Source organism: Benincasa hispida, chromosome 2 (assembly GCF_009727055.1).
Source record: "Benincasa hispida cultivar B227 chromosome 2, ASM972705v1, whole genome shotgun sequence".
Classification (NCBI taxonomy): domain Eukaryota; kingdom Viridiplantae; phylum Streptophyta; class Magnoliopsida; order Cucurbitales; family Cucurbitaceae; genus Benincasa; species Benincasa hispida.
The window spans coordinates 39,902,772-39,918,390 of NC_052350.1; the positions used below are offsets into that span (position 1 = coordinate 39,902,772).

General features: G+C 38.2%; 2 protein-coding genes across 2 annotated transcripts; one reads left to right on the plus strand and one right to left on the minus strand.

Annotated features, from left to right (window-relative positions):
- Window positions 1-500: 500 nt before the first annotated feature.
- LOC120072088 lies at window positions 501-899 on the minus strand. The gene has a single exon (XM_039024506.1). The coding sequence runs from the start codon at window positions 897-899 to the stop codon at window positions 501-503; it is 399 nt and encodes a 132-aa protein (XP_038880434.1).
- A 10,187-nt stretch (window positions 900-11,086) lies between these two features.
- Window positions 11,087-11,407, plus strand: LOC120072089. Its single transcript, XM_039024507.1, has one exon. It carries the CDS (start codon window positions 11,087-11,089, stop codon window positions 11,405-11,407), a length of 321 nt encoding a protein of 106 aa, XP_038880435.1.
- Window positions 11,408-15,619: the final 4,212 nt, after the last annotated feature.

The window sequence follows — 15,619 nt, forward strand, 5'->3', positions numbered from 1 at the left end:
GAATTTTGAAGGATAAAAGGTAAAATAGTGCTATAGCCACGAATTAACTAAGTGTTACTCAGAAAATACAAAGTGTGGGAAATGTTACTAAGTGTATGCATATAACTCATCATGGCAGCGCAATGAATAACACAAAGTAAAAGATCAAGAATGTTGCAAATAATGACAAAGGATGATAAAGAAGAGGCTATTGCGTACTTGATAGAATTGCTACTTAGTTGTATTAAAAATTAACTAAGCATACAAGAAATTACAATTAACACAATACAAAATTTTTAGCATGTACAAAGAATCAAAGAATTAGCTTCTATACAAAGAAAAATAATGAATGAAGTTGTCTTTTGTTTTTTATTCAGACACGCTACTAATGCATGTCTTGTTGAAAGAGTAAATACAGAAAGCAGTAAATAAAAGCTATAAGGAAAGCAATTAAATATAGATGTAGGGGTGCTAATTGAAAGAGTTTTCAGAATTACCGCAACAGCATCCCCTACAAGTGGTTAATCCTGCTTGCCCAAGTCAATGGTCTCCATGCGTTGATCCACATCGCCCCTGTAGTAATGCTTAATTCGTTGACCACTGACTTTAAATGCGTTGTTTCTGTCTTCAGTTGTTAGTTCCACTGCGTCGTGGGAAAATATAGTCTTGATGCGGAATGGCCCAGACCAGCGAGACTTCAACCTCCCTGGAAACAATCGCAAACGTGCATTAAACAATAATACATGTTCGACGAACATGCGGTTGTTTATGCGGTCATCATGCCACTTCTTGGTTCTCTCCTTATAGATCTTGGCATTTTCGTACGTGTCCTTTCGCCATTCGACCAACTGGTTTAGTTGCAGCTTCCGGACTTTCCCCGCACTTGCTAGATCAAAGTTCAGCCTCTTGCATGCCCACATCGCCTTGTGTTCCAACTCGAGAGGCAGATGACAAGCTTTTCCGAAGACCAGGACATATGGGCACATGCCGATTGAAGTTTTAAAGGTAGTCCTATATGCCAACAGCGCTTCATCAAGCTTGGGTGACCAATCCTTCCTAGAGGTACTGACTACCTTTTCCAAGATAGTTTTGATCTCTCGGTTAGAAATCTCTGCCTTCCCATTAGTTTGTGGGTGATAAGCGGTAGCAACTCTATGGCTGACGTTAAATTTAGTCAACAGTTGGTAATCATGCGGTTGATGAAATGTGAGCCCTCATTTTTTATTAAGGCTCGTAGCATTCCATATCGAGCAAAAATATTCTTCTTGAGAAACTTCGCCACCGTGGCTGCATCATTCTTAGCACACACGATGGCCTCATCCCATTTTGATACGTAATCAACTGCGACCAGGATGTATTGATGACATTTTAATGGTGGAAATGGGCCCATAAAGTCTATTCCCCATACATCAAAAAATTCAATCTCCAAGATTGACGTCAAAGGCATTTCGTTTCTTCTAGACATATTCCCCATTCTCTGACATCTATCGCACTGCACAACGTGGCATGGGCATCCTTAAATAGTGTTTGCCAAAAATAGCCACTCTGTAGGACTTTTGCTATCCTACCCCACCCCAGATCACCCTCTTAGCCTAGAGAAGGGCGTGACTGCAGCAGTTATCAACCCTTAGGCTGACACTTACTGCCTAAAAACTCTTGTGGAATAACTCTAAAACCAAATACAAATTATATGCAACGGGACGGCTGTAGGCCCACAATTTATCAACTTAGAAACTTAATATGTTTAGTGTATTTACAACATTAGATTTACAAGTCCCAAAACCCACAAATCCTTGTCCCTATATGAACAATAGTAACATGTGTACAATATTAACAGTAACCACCTAGCAAACGGTTACAAGTCTTTTCGTTCTTTAGTGGCAGAGCAGATACTGAGCTGTCTTCAGAGAATTTTACCGCTACCTGTGGGGAGGAAAAACCAAAAACTTTTGAAAATGGGGTGAGCTTACGCCCAGTGAGTGACCAAGAAAACATAGTAAGTTCTCATGCATAATTTCAGAAAATAGTTTTATCTTAAATATAAACTTTTGCAGCATAAATATTTTCCAAGCGTAAATTATATAAAGCTGTTTTAAGCATAAAACAGTAAAATCATTTCTCAAATCAAAGTACTATATAACTGGTAAAATAATCTCAACACCAACTACTAATCCAGAGAGAACCCTTTTGCTCAATCTCTGACTTTATTCACCTGTGGCCACATTAGGTACTACTGCTCAGATACCTTCTCCTTGTACTTCAGTATCGAGCTACTAGGATACCTTCTCCAACGTACTTCAGTATTCCGTTGGCTTGGTACCTTCTCAAACGTACTTCAGTACCAATAGATACCTTCTCCTTGTACTTCAGTATCTAGTTGGGTGGATGCCCTCTCATTGTACTTCGGCATCACATTTTACCAAAACTATTTATAGACAACTTTTCCCTTTAAAGCATGTACAGTATAACACATATACAACATAGCTTTAAAGATGGTAACGCATGCTGGATAAAATCAATACATATACATATGCAAATAGTTTTTCAACAATATGCATGCATTCAAATCACAATTCAAACTTGCTTGGAAACCACTTTATAAAACTAGTAGGCATGAGAATTATTTTCGCAAACATGTTTTCTGTAAATGTTGTAACCAAAACAGTTTAAAAATATTTTAGTTCGAAAACATTTTTGCCACACCTCGAATTCTTAGGAACTTTTCACTCTAGTAGCTCCTTGGGTCCCTTTTTCACCCCTAGAATCCAGATTCAATTTACAACTTAGATTACTCATAGTTACAAATCTTATATGGAAATACTTCCTTCTACAAACTTATTCTAAAATGTCTCAGGAATCTTATCCTACACTTTCAGCTCAGAATTTCTCGTGGTTTGGCCGGAATCTCAAAATCTTCAAGACTGGCTCAAACTGATTCGACAGTCTGATCCTTCTGCCTTCTTCTCAACCTCCAGCCCAGTTCCTTTGAGCCTTTTCCTCTGGCAACTGTATTCTGAAAACTAGACTTCCAAAGCTTTAAGATGGCTTTGGAATAACTCCAAACGAACGAGTAGATTGGAAGATCTCCTCATCCAAAATTGACACATTCCTATGAACCCTCACTGCCCTCTACTTTCTCTACGAAATTTATGATTTTTGTGTGATTTGAAAATGAAATCCCAACTCCCTATTTATAGGCATTCATATGGAATTGACAACACCTACTTGGCTACATGGCCAAATGTTTAATCCTCTCTTTATCAACATAAGCTGACTTCACCTTGGTTCAATGTGTTCTTCCCAAACGCATCCAACATAGTTTCTTAGGGTTTAAGAATTTCTCTTAATCGGACACTTAGATTTTAATTGACGTTTGCCCTTACGTCTTCAAGCTTTTTTTGTATTCAAATTAGGGTTTTTAAATGCATAATCCACCCCAACGCGTCCAAATACATCGCCCAGAAGCTTGCTCGGCCGTTCAATGCATAGGCGAGGCGTGGGCGTGACATTCGAATGCAGCATCGGACAAGGCGTGGCTGATGCATGGGCTGCTCTTGCTCACTCCACTCTCGCTCTCTCCCACTTTCTCGCTCAAAATCTCGCTCTCTCCACTCTCGCTCTCTCCCACTTTCTCGCTCAAAATCTCGCTCACTCCACTCTCACTCTCTCCAACTTTCTAGCTCAAAATCTCGCTCTCTCCCACTTTCTCGCTGGTCTCACTCTCTACCATTTTCTCTCCAATCTCGCTGATCTCGATCTCAATGATCGTGCTCTGAACAATCTCGCTGATCTCACTCTCAACGATCTCTCTCTTAGCTACTGCGAATTGTTTGTCTCCGTGCAACTTCTACACGTTTTTTCCAGATTTTCCCCAAAATAATTTCCATATTTTTCTCAGTTCTTCAATCCTTTCTTCATCCATAACGTATTTCACATAAGTTTTCCATAGCCAATTTTTCCCAAATTTCCCAAACTCAATGTCCATATTTTTCTCTTTCAAATCCCCATTCCTTCTTCACCATTTCACACTAACTTTCTCATCAACCTACTCATTATACAAATTTCATCACAATTTTACCATCAACTTAATTTATTCAAGGAAAATCTACTTAATACTTAGAAATTTCCATCCCATTAACTTAGGATTTAACTTTCACTTAGTTAATTCCTTTTATCACTTGCTTAAGTAAGGAAAATAGAAATCCAAGTTTCACATTTGCGGCGGTCCGCTACCCCCCAAAATGTCCTCCATAAGGGGACTCATGAAAAAGCTCCAGAATGTGTTTGACTTCATGCTCAGGGATGCATCGACGTAAAATATGATAAGGTCCAAGTCGATATAAAAAGGGGTCGTCCCAGAAATAAAACTTGACGTCATGTCTCAGCTTCTTCTTCTGCTGCTAAGTATAATCCTCTGGTATTTGGCCGCAAACGATGAAATTCACAATGTCCACATACCAAGGAACATTAATGCCTACCGACATCAGCTGCTCATTAGGGAATCTTCCTTCAATGTCTTTTCTTTCCTCTGAACCTCGCAATTCTCCAATCTTGATAGATGATCAACGACTTGGTTCTCGATGCCCTTCCGGTCCTTAATTTCTAGGTCAAACTCTTATAGGAGCAACACCCATCATATCAGTCTCGGTTTCGCATCCTTCTTTGTCATAAGATATTTGATCGCAGAATGATCAGTATACACCACAATGTTTGTTCCGATTAAGTACTGTCGGAATTTCTCCAGTGCAAATACCACCGCGAGCATTTCTTTTTCTGTGGTTGTATAATTCTCTTGCGCATCATTCAACGTTTTGCTAGCATAATAGATAGGATGCAATACATTGTTCTTGCGCTGACTCAAAACTGCGCCCACAGCATATCCACTAGCATCGCACATTAACGCAAACGGCTGCGTCCAATCCGGTGCAATCAGAATTGGTGCGATAATGAGCGCATTCTTCAATGTGTGGAATGCTTCAGTGCACACATCATCAAAATCATATTCGCGGTTAGCCTCAAGGAGTGCACTTAAGGGCCTTGCGATCTAGGAGAAGTTGCGAATAAAGATAAAACCCCGCATGTCCCTGAAAGCCCCTAATTGTTTTCATGTTCTCTGGTGGGGGTAACTTGGAAATTGCGTTGATTTTCGCCTGATCAACTTCCAATCCTGCCTTCGATAATTTATGACCTAGAAAAATTCCTTTTTCAACCATAAAGTGGCATTTCTCCCAGTTCAGAACAAGATTATTTTTCACACATATTTTCAAAACTTTCTCAAGATTAGAAAAACAGGAGTCATAATTATTGCCGAAGACTGAAAAATCATCCATAAATACCTCGACTGACTCCTCTAAGTAATCTAAAAATATTACCATCATACATCGTTGGAAAGTACCTGGTGCATTGCAGAGCCCAAATGGTATGTGATGGAATGCAAATGTGCCAAATGGGCAGGTGAAGGTTGTCTTATCTTGATCCTTCGGTGCAAATGCAATTTGGTTGTACCCTGAGTAGTCATCAAGAAAATAGAAGAATTCATTCCCAGCAAGTCGGTCTAACATCTGATCAATAAACGAGAGTGAGAAGTGGTCCTTTTTAGTGGCCAAATTTAATTTGCGGTAATCCATACAAATTCTCCACCCTATAGTTGTCCTTGTGGGAATTAACTCATTCCTGCTGTTAGTGACGACTATCATTCCCCCTTTCTTCGGAACTCATTGCTCTGGGCTCACCCAGCTTCTGTCTGATATAGGGTAAATGACGCCTGCATCCAGCCACTCCACTATTTCTTTCTTCACAACCTCCCTCATGGTAGGGTTCAAGCGACGTTGCCTTTCTATCGATCTCATTCTTCCTTCTTCTAGACGAATCTTGTGCATGCAATACGAGGGACTGATTCCTCAAATGTCTGCCAAGGTCCATCCTAAAGCCTTTGCATTATTTTTCAGGATCTGGATGAGTGCATCCTCCTTCTCCTTTCACAGCGAGGCAGATTTAATAATCGGTAACGTGTTATTACCTCCTAAGTAAGCGTATTTGAGGTGCACAGGCAACGACTTCAACTCTAACACAGGTGGTTCTGCCAAGGATGGCTTAGTGCGTTGCAATGTTCGTTCAAATAACTTGAGTGTTTCAAAATTTGATTCAACTTGTATTGTAGCGCAATCCTCCTCCCACACTGCACCGATTCCAAATTCTTCTTTCTTCAACTCTTTTAGGGGTTCGTGCCAAAGTTCTTCCTGCAATTCCTCAACAAATTGACAATTCTCCATATCACTCGGGTATTTCAACGCGTTGAGAACGTTGAACTTCACTTGCTGTACATCGATCAGTGCTCGCCCTGTTGCAAGAAATGGGCAACCCAAGATGATAGGCACCTCTCTGTCAGCTTCATAATCTAATATGATAAAGTCNATCAGTGCTCGCCCTGTTGCAAGAAATGGGCAACCCAAGATGATAGGCACCTCTCTGTCAGCTTCATAATCTAATATGATAAAGTCAGCAGGGAAGATGAACTTATCTACTTGCACGAGTACATCTTCTATCTTTCCCTCCGGATGCGTTATCGATCTATCGGCCAACTGCAATGTAATGGTAGTTGGTCTTGCGTTGCCGATATTTAGCTTCTTGAAGATTGACAAGGGCATTAAGTATATACTCACCCCAAAATCACACAACGCATTTCCAACCTTCTTCCATCATATTGAGCAGTACAATGTAAAACTCCCACGATCTTTCATTTTGGTGGGGATGTTGTTCTAAAACAGCACACTGCATTCATATGTTAACGCAACTGTTTCATTTTCTCCGATCTTTCTTTTGTTAGCAAGTATATCCTTGAGGAATTTCAAATAGCTCGGCATCTATTCCAAAGCTTCTATTAAGGGAATGTTGATGTGTAGTTGTTGGAGGACATTCAGCAACCTCTGAAATTGCTTACTATCATCTTTCTTCTTCAGCCTGGACGGGAAAGGTGGAGAATCCCGCCGTACTTCCTGTTCAACAGGCTACTCATTGAGGTCCTGTGCTTCTTGTGTTTTAGTAACTGGAAGTTGCATTGATTTTGAATTTAAGTCTTGTTGAGATTCATCTCTTATAGATGTACTTACTTCTGAACTGGTGATTCTATCATTAATGGTTGATTGGTCATCGTTGGTTGTTAAATCTACTGGTTTTGTTATTGAATCTGGTACAAGTGGCATAGGGGCTATTGTCTTACAACTTTTCAATGCCACTGCTTGACATTGCTCTTTACCACGTGGCCCCGATGCTCCCGAACCGCTAGACAGCGTGCCATGTGCTTTATTCTTTAGTTTAATCACAAGCTGTTCAACCTGCTCCTCCAGCTCTCTAAGGGAGGAAGCTTACGATTTTCTAATTGCCTCGCTCTTCTCGATATAATGTTTCAACAACGTTGCCAAAGACGAGGTACTGCAAGAGGTGTCAAATTAAAACTGTTGGTCATAGGGTTGTACACTATGAAAATTACCTGGGCTGTGGTTCAGATTAATGAAGACCGAAAGGTTGCCTCGATTCCCCTGATAACTGTTCTGATGAATACTATGGCTCCCCTGGTTGTGATTCCCATCCCAACTTAAAGTTGGGTGATTCCGCCAACTAGGGTTGTAGGTGTTTCCGAACAACTTATTGTAGACAGAGTATACGGACTGTTGATTCCACGGGAAGACTTCCACTGAATGTCCCTCTCCATAGTGAACGTAATTCATTGCGGCCACGTGTGTTAACGCATTGACTTGCGCTAAACCTTGAGAGAGATATCTTTGTTGATTAGCCATAGTCTGAAGGAGCGAGGTCATTGTGGTCATCTGGTCTACCAGTGTGCTCATTGTATCAGATGGTACAACAACATCTTCTACTCTTTCTTGCTCCAAACCTCTTTCCTCAAACCCGGTATCTAACCATTCATCTGAACTTCGCGAAATGCAATCTAAGATGCTCTTTGCTTCCATATACGATCTGTTCATTAATCCTCCTGCTGTGGAGGCATCAGCAACTGCTTGCGTTGGTTGATCTAAGCCATTGTAAAAAGTCTCCATCAGAATGCAATCGGGAATCCTGATATGCGAACAGCTCTTCACTAATTGTCTAAAACGCACCCAGGCGGTGCTCAAAGTTTCATTACACTTTTGTTCGAAGTTCAACACATCCCTACATCTCCTTGTGTTGACGGCTAAAGGGAAGAATCTATTCATTAACCTTTCGACCAACTGGTCCCATGCGTTGATTTCATCTGGCTCTAATGACTGAGCTCACCTCTTTGCTTCATCCCGCAGTGTATACGGGAAGAGATATAATCTAAGTCCTTCATGAGTCACACCAGGCATGGAGAATGCGTTGCACATGTCTACAAAGCTAGTCAAATGAGCATGCGGGTCTTCTCTTTATAATCCTCCAAATTGTCCCACATTTTGGATTATTTGCAGCATAGTTCGTCTTATCTCAAAAATTGCATTCTCCTCAACCGTAGGTCTTGAAATTCCTAGCGAGAATTTATAGAAATCTGGCGCCGCATAGTTCCTCCTAGGGATGTTGCGGTCAGTAGCAAGAAAAACTGGATCTTGTGCCAGCCGGTTCACCTCCTGGTTCCCTGTGGGTGCCTCATTGTTATCTGCCATATTTCTTCTCCACTTAAGTCAACCCTGATGTGCTCTTGCGCGAAAAATATACCTGATCTCTGGGTCAGCTTAGAATTTCTAGATCGCTCTAGTACTCATAAACTGTCAGACAGTCAGTACAAAGAGATCTGTCCTGCAAAATATCACAAACGTACTCAAAACTAACCGTTAGCAATCCCTGGCAATGGCGCCATAAACTTGATGACATAAAGTTGATGATTCTTTTTTTAAACATGTGCACTACGATATATGATGCATGATACAAGCTCATGTTGGCACAAACTTGTAACACAAAATGTAATCTTATGCTGTGTTGTTGCTCATGCACACTTTATGTGATACTACTTCTAGATAGATGTGTTCTTAACTATATGCTTGTAGTACGCTATGGAGTAATGCATTGTCACAAGTTTCCTTGCGCTAAAACCAAGTATAATTCCAATGCAAGTTTCTCAGAGTAATCCGAGGTCGAACACAAGGATTGTTTTCGTTAATGTGTTACATTCGTGATATATGCGATCAGTTTTTACAATTAATAAAGATTGTCTGTTTGTACAGGAAAGTAAATTGTGGTAAAGTAAAATTATTTAGATAAACTAAAGTTGCGTTAATAAAATAAATTGGGATGAAAATAAACCTAAGCTAATGTGATACAAGATACAACAAACATGTTATACATGATGCTGAGTTCGAGACTGACTGTGAAGTTTATACAAAGGATCATGGTATGCGATGGCAAGTCTTTAGGGATGAACCAGAAGGAGAAAGAATAATTAGTACAAACATCGCAAGTTTGTTAATTGCGTTAAAGATGTAACTAAGGTTCCGCTTTCCCTTGGTGTACACCTCTCAGTGAACAGCCGCGTTCCCATATCTCTATGGTGAAACAGGGATGAACGTGATGAATGCAAGGTTGCTTCTATCTCTGGAAGTACTTCTCGCTTTAGTTAATGCATTCTTCCAACCCTCCCTCGATAGGCGGAATAACATCTTCACTTCTGCTCTCATAGGTGAAGATGTCGTTTAGCATGCCTTGACTAAACTTAATTATTTCCTTAACCCAGTTAATTTACTTGCTTAATTCTTGCTAATTACCCATGGTATTAAGAAAAGGTCATGGAGAAAATGAATTATGGGTGAACGGAAATAGACAGAGAAATGATATGGAAATGATCATAACATTCAATACTAAGATTAAGCATCTGATACATGGTGTGAATGATAGAGATTAAAAAGGTGAGTACAAGTGATGATAAAGAGATAGAAACAAATACAGAAGAGTGTCAACGTCTTGACACAGATCTAGATGGTGGTTTTGCTTGCCGACGTGTGGAATGGATGAAGAGAAGAGCTTCCCTCTCAAGCTTGCTCATCTGGAAGAAGTGACCTTCGTACAGCGCTTCGACAGTGGGGATCGAAAGGATTCCTTGACAGGAGACTCACCTCTCGGCCTTGTCTCTTAATTCTTCCCGGATCTACTCTGATTAGTTGCTCAACCAGTCTTTCTCTCAAATCAGTATATACACTTTTCTATGTATTCAAGCATTTTTTTCAGTGGAATGGTCGGAGCTATTTATAGGCTAAGCTTTGACTCTCTGACTTGTGGTCCCCACTTTATTGTTAAGGTAGTTCCTGAAATGGTGAAGTGAATATTCCTTCTGTTACGCAATCAATCTCGTCAGAAATGCACAATGGTCAGCTGTATACACGTCAGAATCCTCCGCAATTGCATTGCTCTTCATATCTTCGATTGTTTGCCCGCATGTGGTATTGTTTTTTATTACTGCATGCGGTTGAAATTGCGTTGATCGCAAAGCTCTTGATCGATTGTCGCATGCGCCGTCATTGCGTTGATCGTCTATTCATTTCTGAATGATTGGCACAATGCAACGTAGATGCGTTGTTCAGTTTATCTTGAGCCATGAATGCATGCGGTGACTTGATTTCCTGCAAAACAGAACTAAAACATTCTATTCTACCATCGCAATGATGTTCGTGGGTGTATTGACAACAATTTAGAATTCTCGCATTTCTAAGCTAATTTCTATACAATTGATGCAACTTTCCTTTCTTTTGGCCGCAATATCTAAATAAAACAGTTTAAATAACTTGTATTTCTACAAGTTATCAGTAGCATCGTTGGGGCCGACCTCTGAGGTCTAAAAAGGGAGGGTTACACTTAGGAAATTTGACTGCCTCTCGGTAGCACTTATTTTATTTATTTCTACAAGTTCTTACAAAAAACAGTAGCTAAATGACTACCGAAATAAGACATATTATGGAAATAGTATTTAGTAAAAAATGTCTTGCTTTAATGAAGGAGTATTTGGCTGCCCCTCGGTAGCACTTATTTTGACTCACTATAGTATTGTTGCAAAAATATTGAAATTTTGGATACATCATCACTTTGCTAAAATATGATTGGGTTTAAATGCAATTCACTGATAAAATTTCTTTATATTTTCAGAAGGATGGGTTCTTTAGTACAACTACTGGCTTCTGATAAACTTACTAGGGATAACTATGTTATGTGGAAATCAAACTTAAATACAATACTGGTGATAGATGACCTATGGTTCATTTTAACAAAGGAGTATCCTCTCGTTCCTGGCTCAAATGCAAACCTAAATGTTCGGAATGCATACGAAAGATGGATCAGGGCTAACGAGAAAGCCCGTGCCTATATCATTGCCAACATATCTGATGTATTGGCTAAGAAAAATGAGAGCATGAATACTACCAAAGAGATTATGGAATCTTTGCATGGTTTGGACAACCTTCCTTCTCCCTAATGAATGATGCTATTAAATACGTTTACAAATGTCGTATGAAAGAAGGGGCATCCGTTAGAAAACGTCTTGGACATAATGGTCCATTTCAACGTGGCAAGATAAACGATGTTGTCATTGATGAGAAGAGTCAAGTTGGTTTTATTCTTGAATCTCTTCCGAAGAGTTCTTGCAGTTCTGTACGGACACGTTAATGAATAAAATAGAATATAACTTAACTACATTTCTCAATGAGCTACAAGCTTACCAGACCATGATGAGGGCTAAAGGATTGGAACTAGAAGTAAATGTTACTACTGTTGAGAAAAGAGGATCCTCCTCTAAGAAGCCTGATATTGCTTCTTCTTCATAGAATAAAAGTATTCCAATAAAGAAGAACAAAGGGAAAGGGAAAAAGAAACCTACTGGTAGAAAAGGCAAGGCAAATGTTGTAGATAAAGGAAAATGTTTTTACTGTAGTGAAGAAGGACACTGGAAGAGAAACTGCCCACAATACCTTGCGGAGAAAAGAGAAGAGAAAGCAAGACAAGGAAACTAGTTCCTTGGAAACTTCAAGTTTTGAATAGGGGAGTATTTCTCACAACAATCAGTGGGAGATACAGTTGTTGTTAGAAGATAAACTTGTTTACTTTTATTACTGTAATGAAAGTTCTTTTATCTTTTGTAAGAAATATATTGTGTATAAACTTTTGTTATAAATGAAATTTTCACTAGCAAAAGTTATATTTGTTCTACTGTAAAGCAACTTTTGTTAGAACCAACCAAGTTAAAAGCCATTTGCAAATATTCAAATTTTTAAACGGCTACAAATGAACAAGGCAAAGAGTTATTTAACCTATAAGTTTAGAACACTTGAAAGGTTCAAGGTGTGTAAAACTTGTTAGGTAAAATAAATCTGAAATGCTTCGATTAGATCAAAGTAAAGAGTATAAAGAGTTTGAGATTTCTAGGCTATTTTGATTGAACATGAAATTCAGTGAAAACTCTCTGCACCTCGTTGCCTTAATTGTTTTAAATATCATTCCAATTTTAAGTTTTTTTTTTTCTTCTAAAACTCCATATGAGATGTGGAGAGCTCATAAAAGTTGTTTATGATATGTAAAAGATGTTTACATAGTTTAAAAATCTGAAAGAGACCGCACATATGTTAGCGTAAAAAACTTAAGTATTAGAATACTGTTCAAATAACATGCACATTTGTAGGCAATCCAAAAGTAGTATACTTTTCATGTAAAAGAAAAATCAAGTGTTTGTGTTGACAAATACTTTTCTAGAGAAGTATACAAGATCACCATGTATTATTTAGTTTCCATAAAAAGCAAAGTATATATCAATGAAAAGTTATTAATTAAAATTGACACTATAAACAAAAGTTGTTTGGACAAATCAGATACATCTTACTCAAAGAGTTAAGGGTACCTCGATGTAGTGGGAGGAATGTATGACAGCCTAGCCATTATTTGGGTTTAGTGGAAACTCGAGTTATCAAGTCTTGGTGACAGTATCGAGAAATAAGAGTTGTGAAAATAAGATGCATTCCCTATATAGTTTAATAAGAAGTCCATTGTATACAAACGTGTAGAGCGATCCTCTCGACTAAAGTGTTTGAGAATCACCTAGTAAGACTAGGACTACGAGGTATACAACCTAGGGCAAGTGGGAGAAAAACCCGTGGGTATATGATACCTAACGGCAAACCATGGGTATGTGATGCCCTAGTTTATTGTCTTTCTCCGTAAAACTCAAAAACTCAGTATTATATATTCATATATTTGTTGCCACTGGAGTTTTAATCCAGGTGGGAGTTTGTTGGATTTTATTTCCTAAAATTCGTGGTTTGTAAACAATAAACTTATTCTGAAAACTCAATAAGTTGTTATTGAATATATGAATTGCTTATTTCATTTTAGAAATAAATCCAATAAACTAAAAGATCCATGACCATTTTATGAGTACTTGAACTTTATGTGGAGACATAAAAGTGGATCAGGTTCGATTAAATAGTCAAAATGATCGATAGTATATGAATAAGATTGGATGCCTTATTCTGATAACACTATCAGATGTGGCCCACTTCGTAGTTATTACAAGGAGTTGTGAAGTGCTACAGATGAAGTGATCCTGATTTGTACATGAAGAGTGGGGGTGTTCTGTGCAATAAGCTTGCAACAGATCGAACCACGAAATAAGTAACTCTTACTTTATAATGTTGTTTGCTATTTAAGACTGACTATTTCAAAATGATGACCTAGGTAACTTGACCTTAATCTTGAGCTAACTATAAACTCCTGTTTATTTGGAATTATTCTTAAATTTTCATAGGTAAGGGTTGACTCAACAGCGCTGGCTTAATAAGCCTCCCATTTTAGGAGTAAGACCGGGTAGATAGTTGGGGACATAGGGTGCAAGATGGAATTCACTCCTACCCACTTTCAGGGATAGTAGAGAGGTTGTTCCCTTAAGTGCTAACTTTGGCTCTTGAACAAGGGGCCCCGCCCTCTCATTGGCCTGAGAGGAACTCGATTTGATGATCAAATTAAAAACTAATTGTTCATTAGGGGATTAGAGGGACTTAAGGAACAAGAGGTAATCTCAGGGGTAAAACACCCTTTTGACCCAGCCGTTATTACGAACAACCTGTGAAGAGTTAACTTACTAATCATGGTTATATCGAGTGGACACAATATATCTATAGTGAGGGGAGTGCAACTACGGGCTTTAGTGGAGTGACCCAGTATTTAACGAATGAGAGTTAATTTGGTGTAAAGAGTTTAGCCAATTAATCTCATATCGTTGGAACCCATGATCTGTAGGTCCACTAGGTCCCCCTACTAGCTCACAAATGGAATCGCCTTAGAGTAGCGTGATAAGTTGATTTGAAACGTTCAAATTAGAGTTAAGGAAATTAGTAACTATATGTGATATAATTACACATTTAATTTTGGAATTAAATTGAATTGGAGAATCGATTAATATTTAAATATAATTTAAATATTAATTTCATGAATAAAGATTCATGGTGGTAGAATTGGTATTAAATTAATTTAATATTTGATATTAATTAATTAAATTAATTAAATTGTTTAATTAATTACCAATTATTAATTTTATTTGAAAAATTAATTTTAGATTAATTTTTGTAAAATTAATAAAATTTCAGTTTTCTTTTTTTAAATAAAAACTGAAATTAAGTTTTAATTTGAAAATGAATTTCAAATTAAAAGAAGAAAATTGGAAATGGAAAAAGTAGGATTTTTCTACTTTCAATTTGTAGTAGCTAACACATAATTCCACTTTTCTTCAGCTCAATTATTCAAGCATGAGCTGTGATTCATGTAAGGATTCAATTTGCCTGATCTTCATGCAATGAAGCTTAGAAGGTCTAAGTGAAAAGGGCATGAAAATCACTAAAAATTTCTGAGAATTTTCAGAGGTTGAAGAAGGTCTTCAACCAAAGCAAACCAGTGATCTCTTCTCCTTTGTTCCCTAATTCAAGCTTGTTTTGAGTCCCACAACTCAATATAAGGTATCAAGAGAATAGTAGAGAAGACCTTGTGGTGGTTCACATCCAAAGAAAGGGAGGATTGCAACTAGAGTTCGTGATTCAAAGGTACTTCAAAGGTTAGTGTTGAGACTCTAGTTTTAGTTTATGAGCATGTTGAATTTGAAGCCAAAATTAATGAATTAAAATGCTTATGATCCTATTTTGCTTACGCTGCTTTCTTCCTTGATCCAACATTCACTGATATAGAATAAATACCACCTCGGGGCAAATAGTTACTCCTACTGAACTGAGACATTTTAAATTAAATATTACACCAAAATAACTCTTTTTCTTATAACATTTAATTACCATTGATTTGGTCTAGAAATCATAAACTACCTTAATATTTTCTTGTAAGTGTAACCTTTCATTTTCGACCCTATAATCCCTTCCCAACCAACATGCCTCAGGGTAGAACATAATTGGTGCAATTGATTATAGCGATCTTATCCATTTTTTAAGTTTGTTGTCTCCCTTTCCCATGCAAACACCTTTCTAAGGGGGATGCTTTCAAGGCATGACGAGGCTGAGCATGGAAAAAACATTTCAAACCAATGAAGGACACCATAGGATGTGTTAACAGACGTCCTTCTCCCATTTACTATAAACACATTCTCCATTCACCTTGATATTGACCCATGCAAATACCTTCCTAAAGAAGGGTGTGCCCA

Bases quoted from the DNA above. Each gene is read 5' to 3' on its own strand.
- LOC120072088 (XM_039024506.1), bottom strand. From the start codon at position 899: ATGTGGGCATGCAAGAGGCTGAACTTTGATCTAGCAAGTGCGGGGAAA.
- LOC120072089 (XM_039024507.1), top strand. From the start codon at position 11,087: ATGGGTTCTTTAGTACAACTACTGGCTTCTGATAAACTTACTAGGGAT.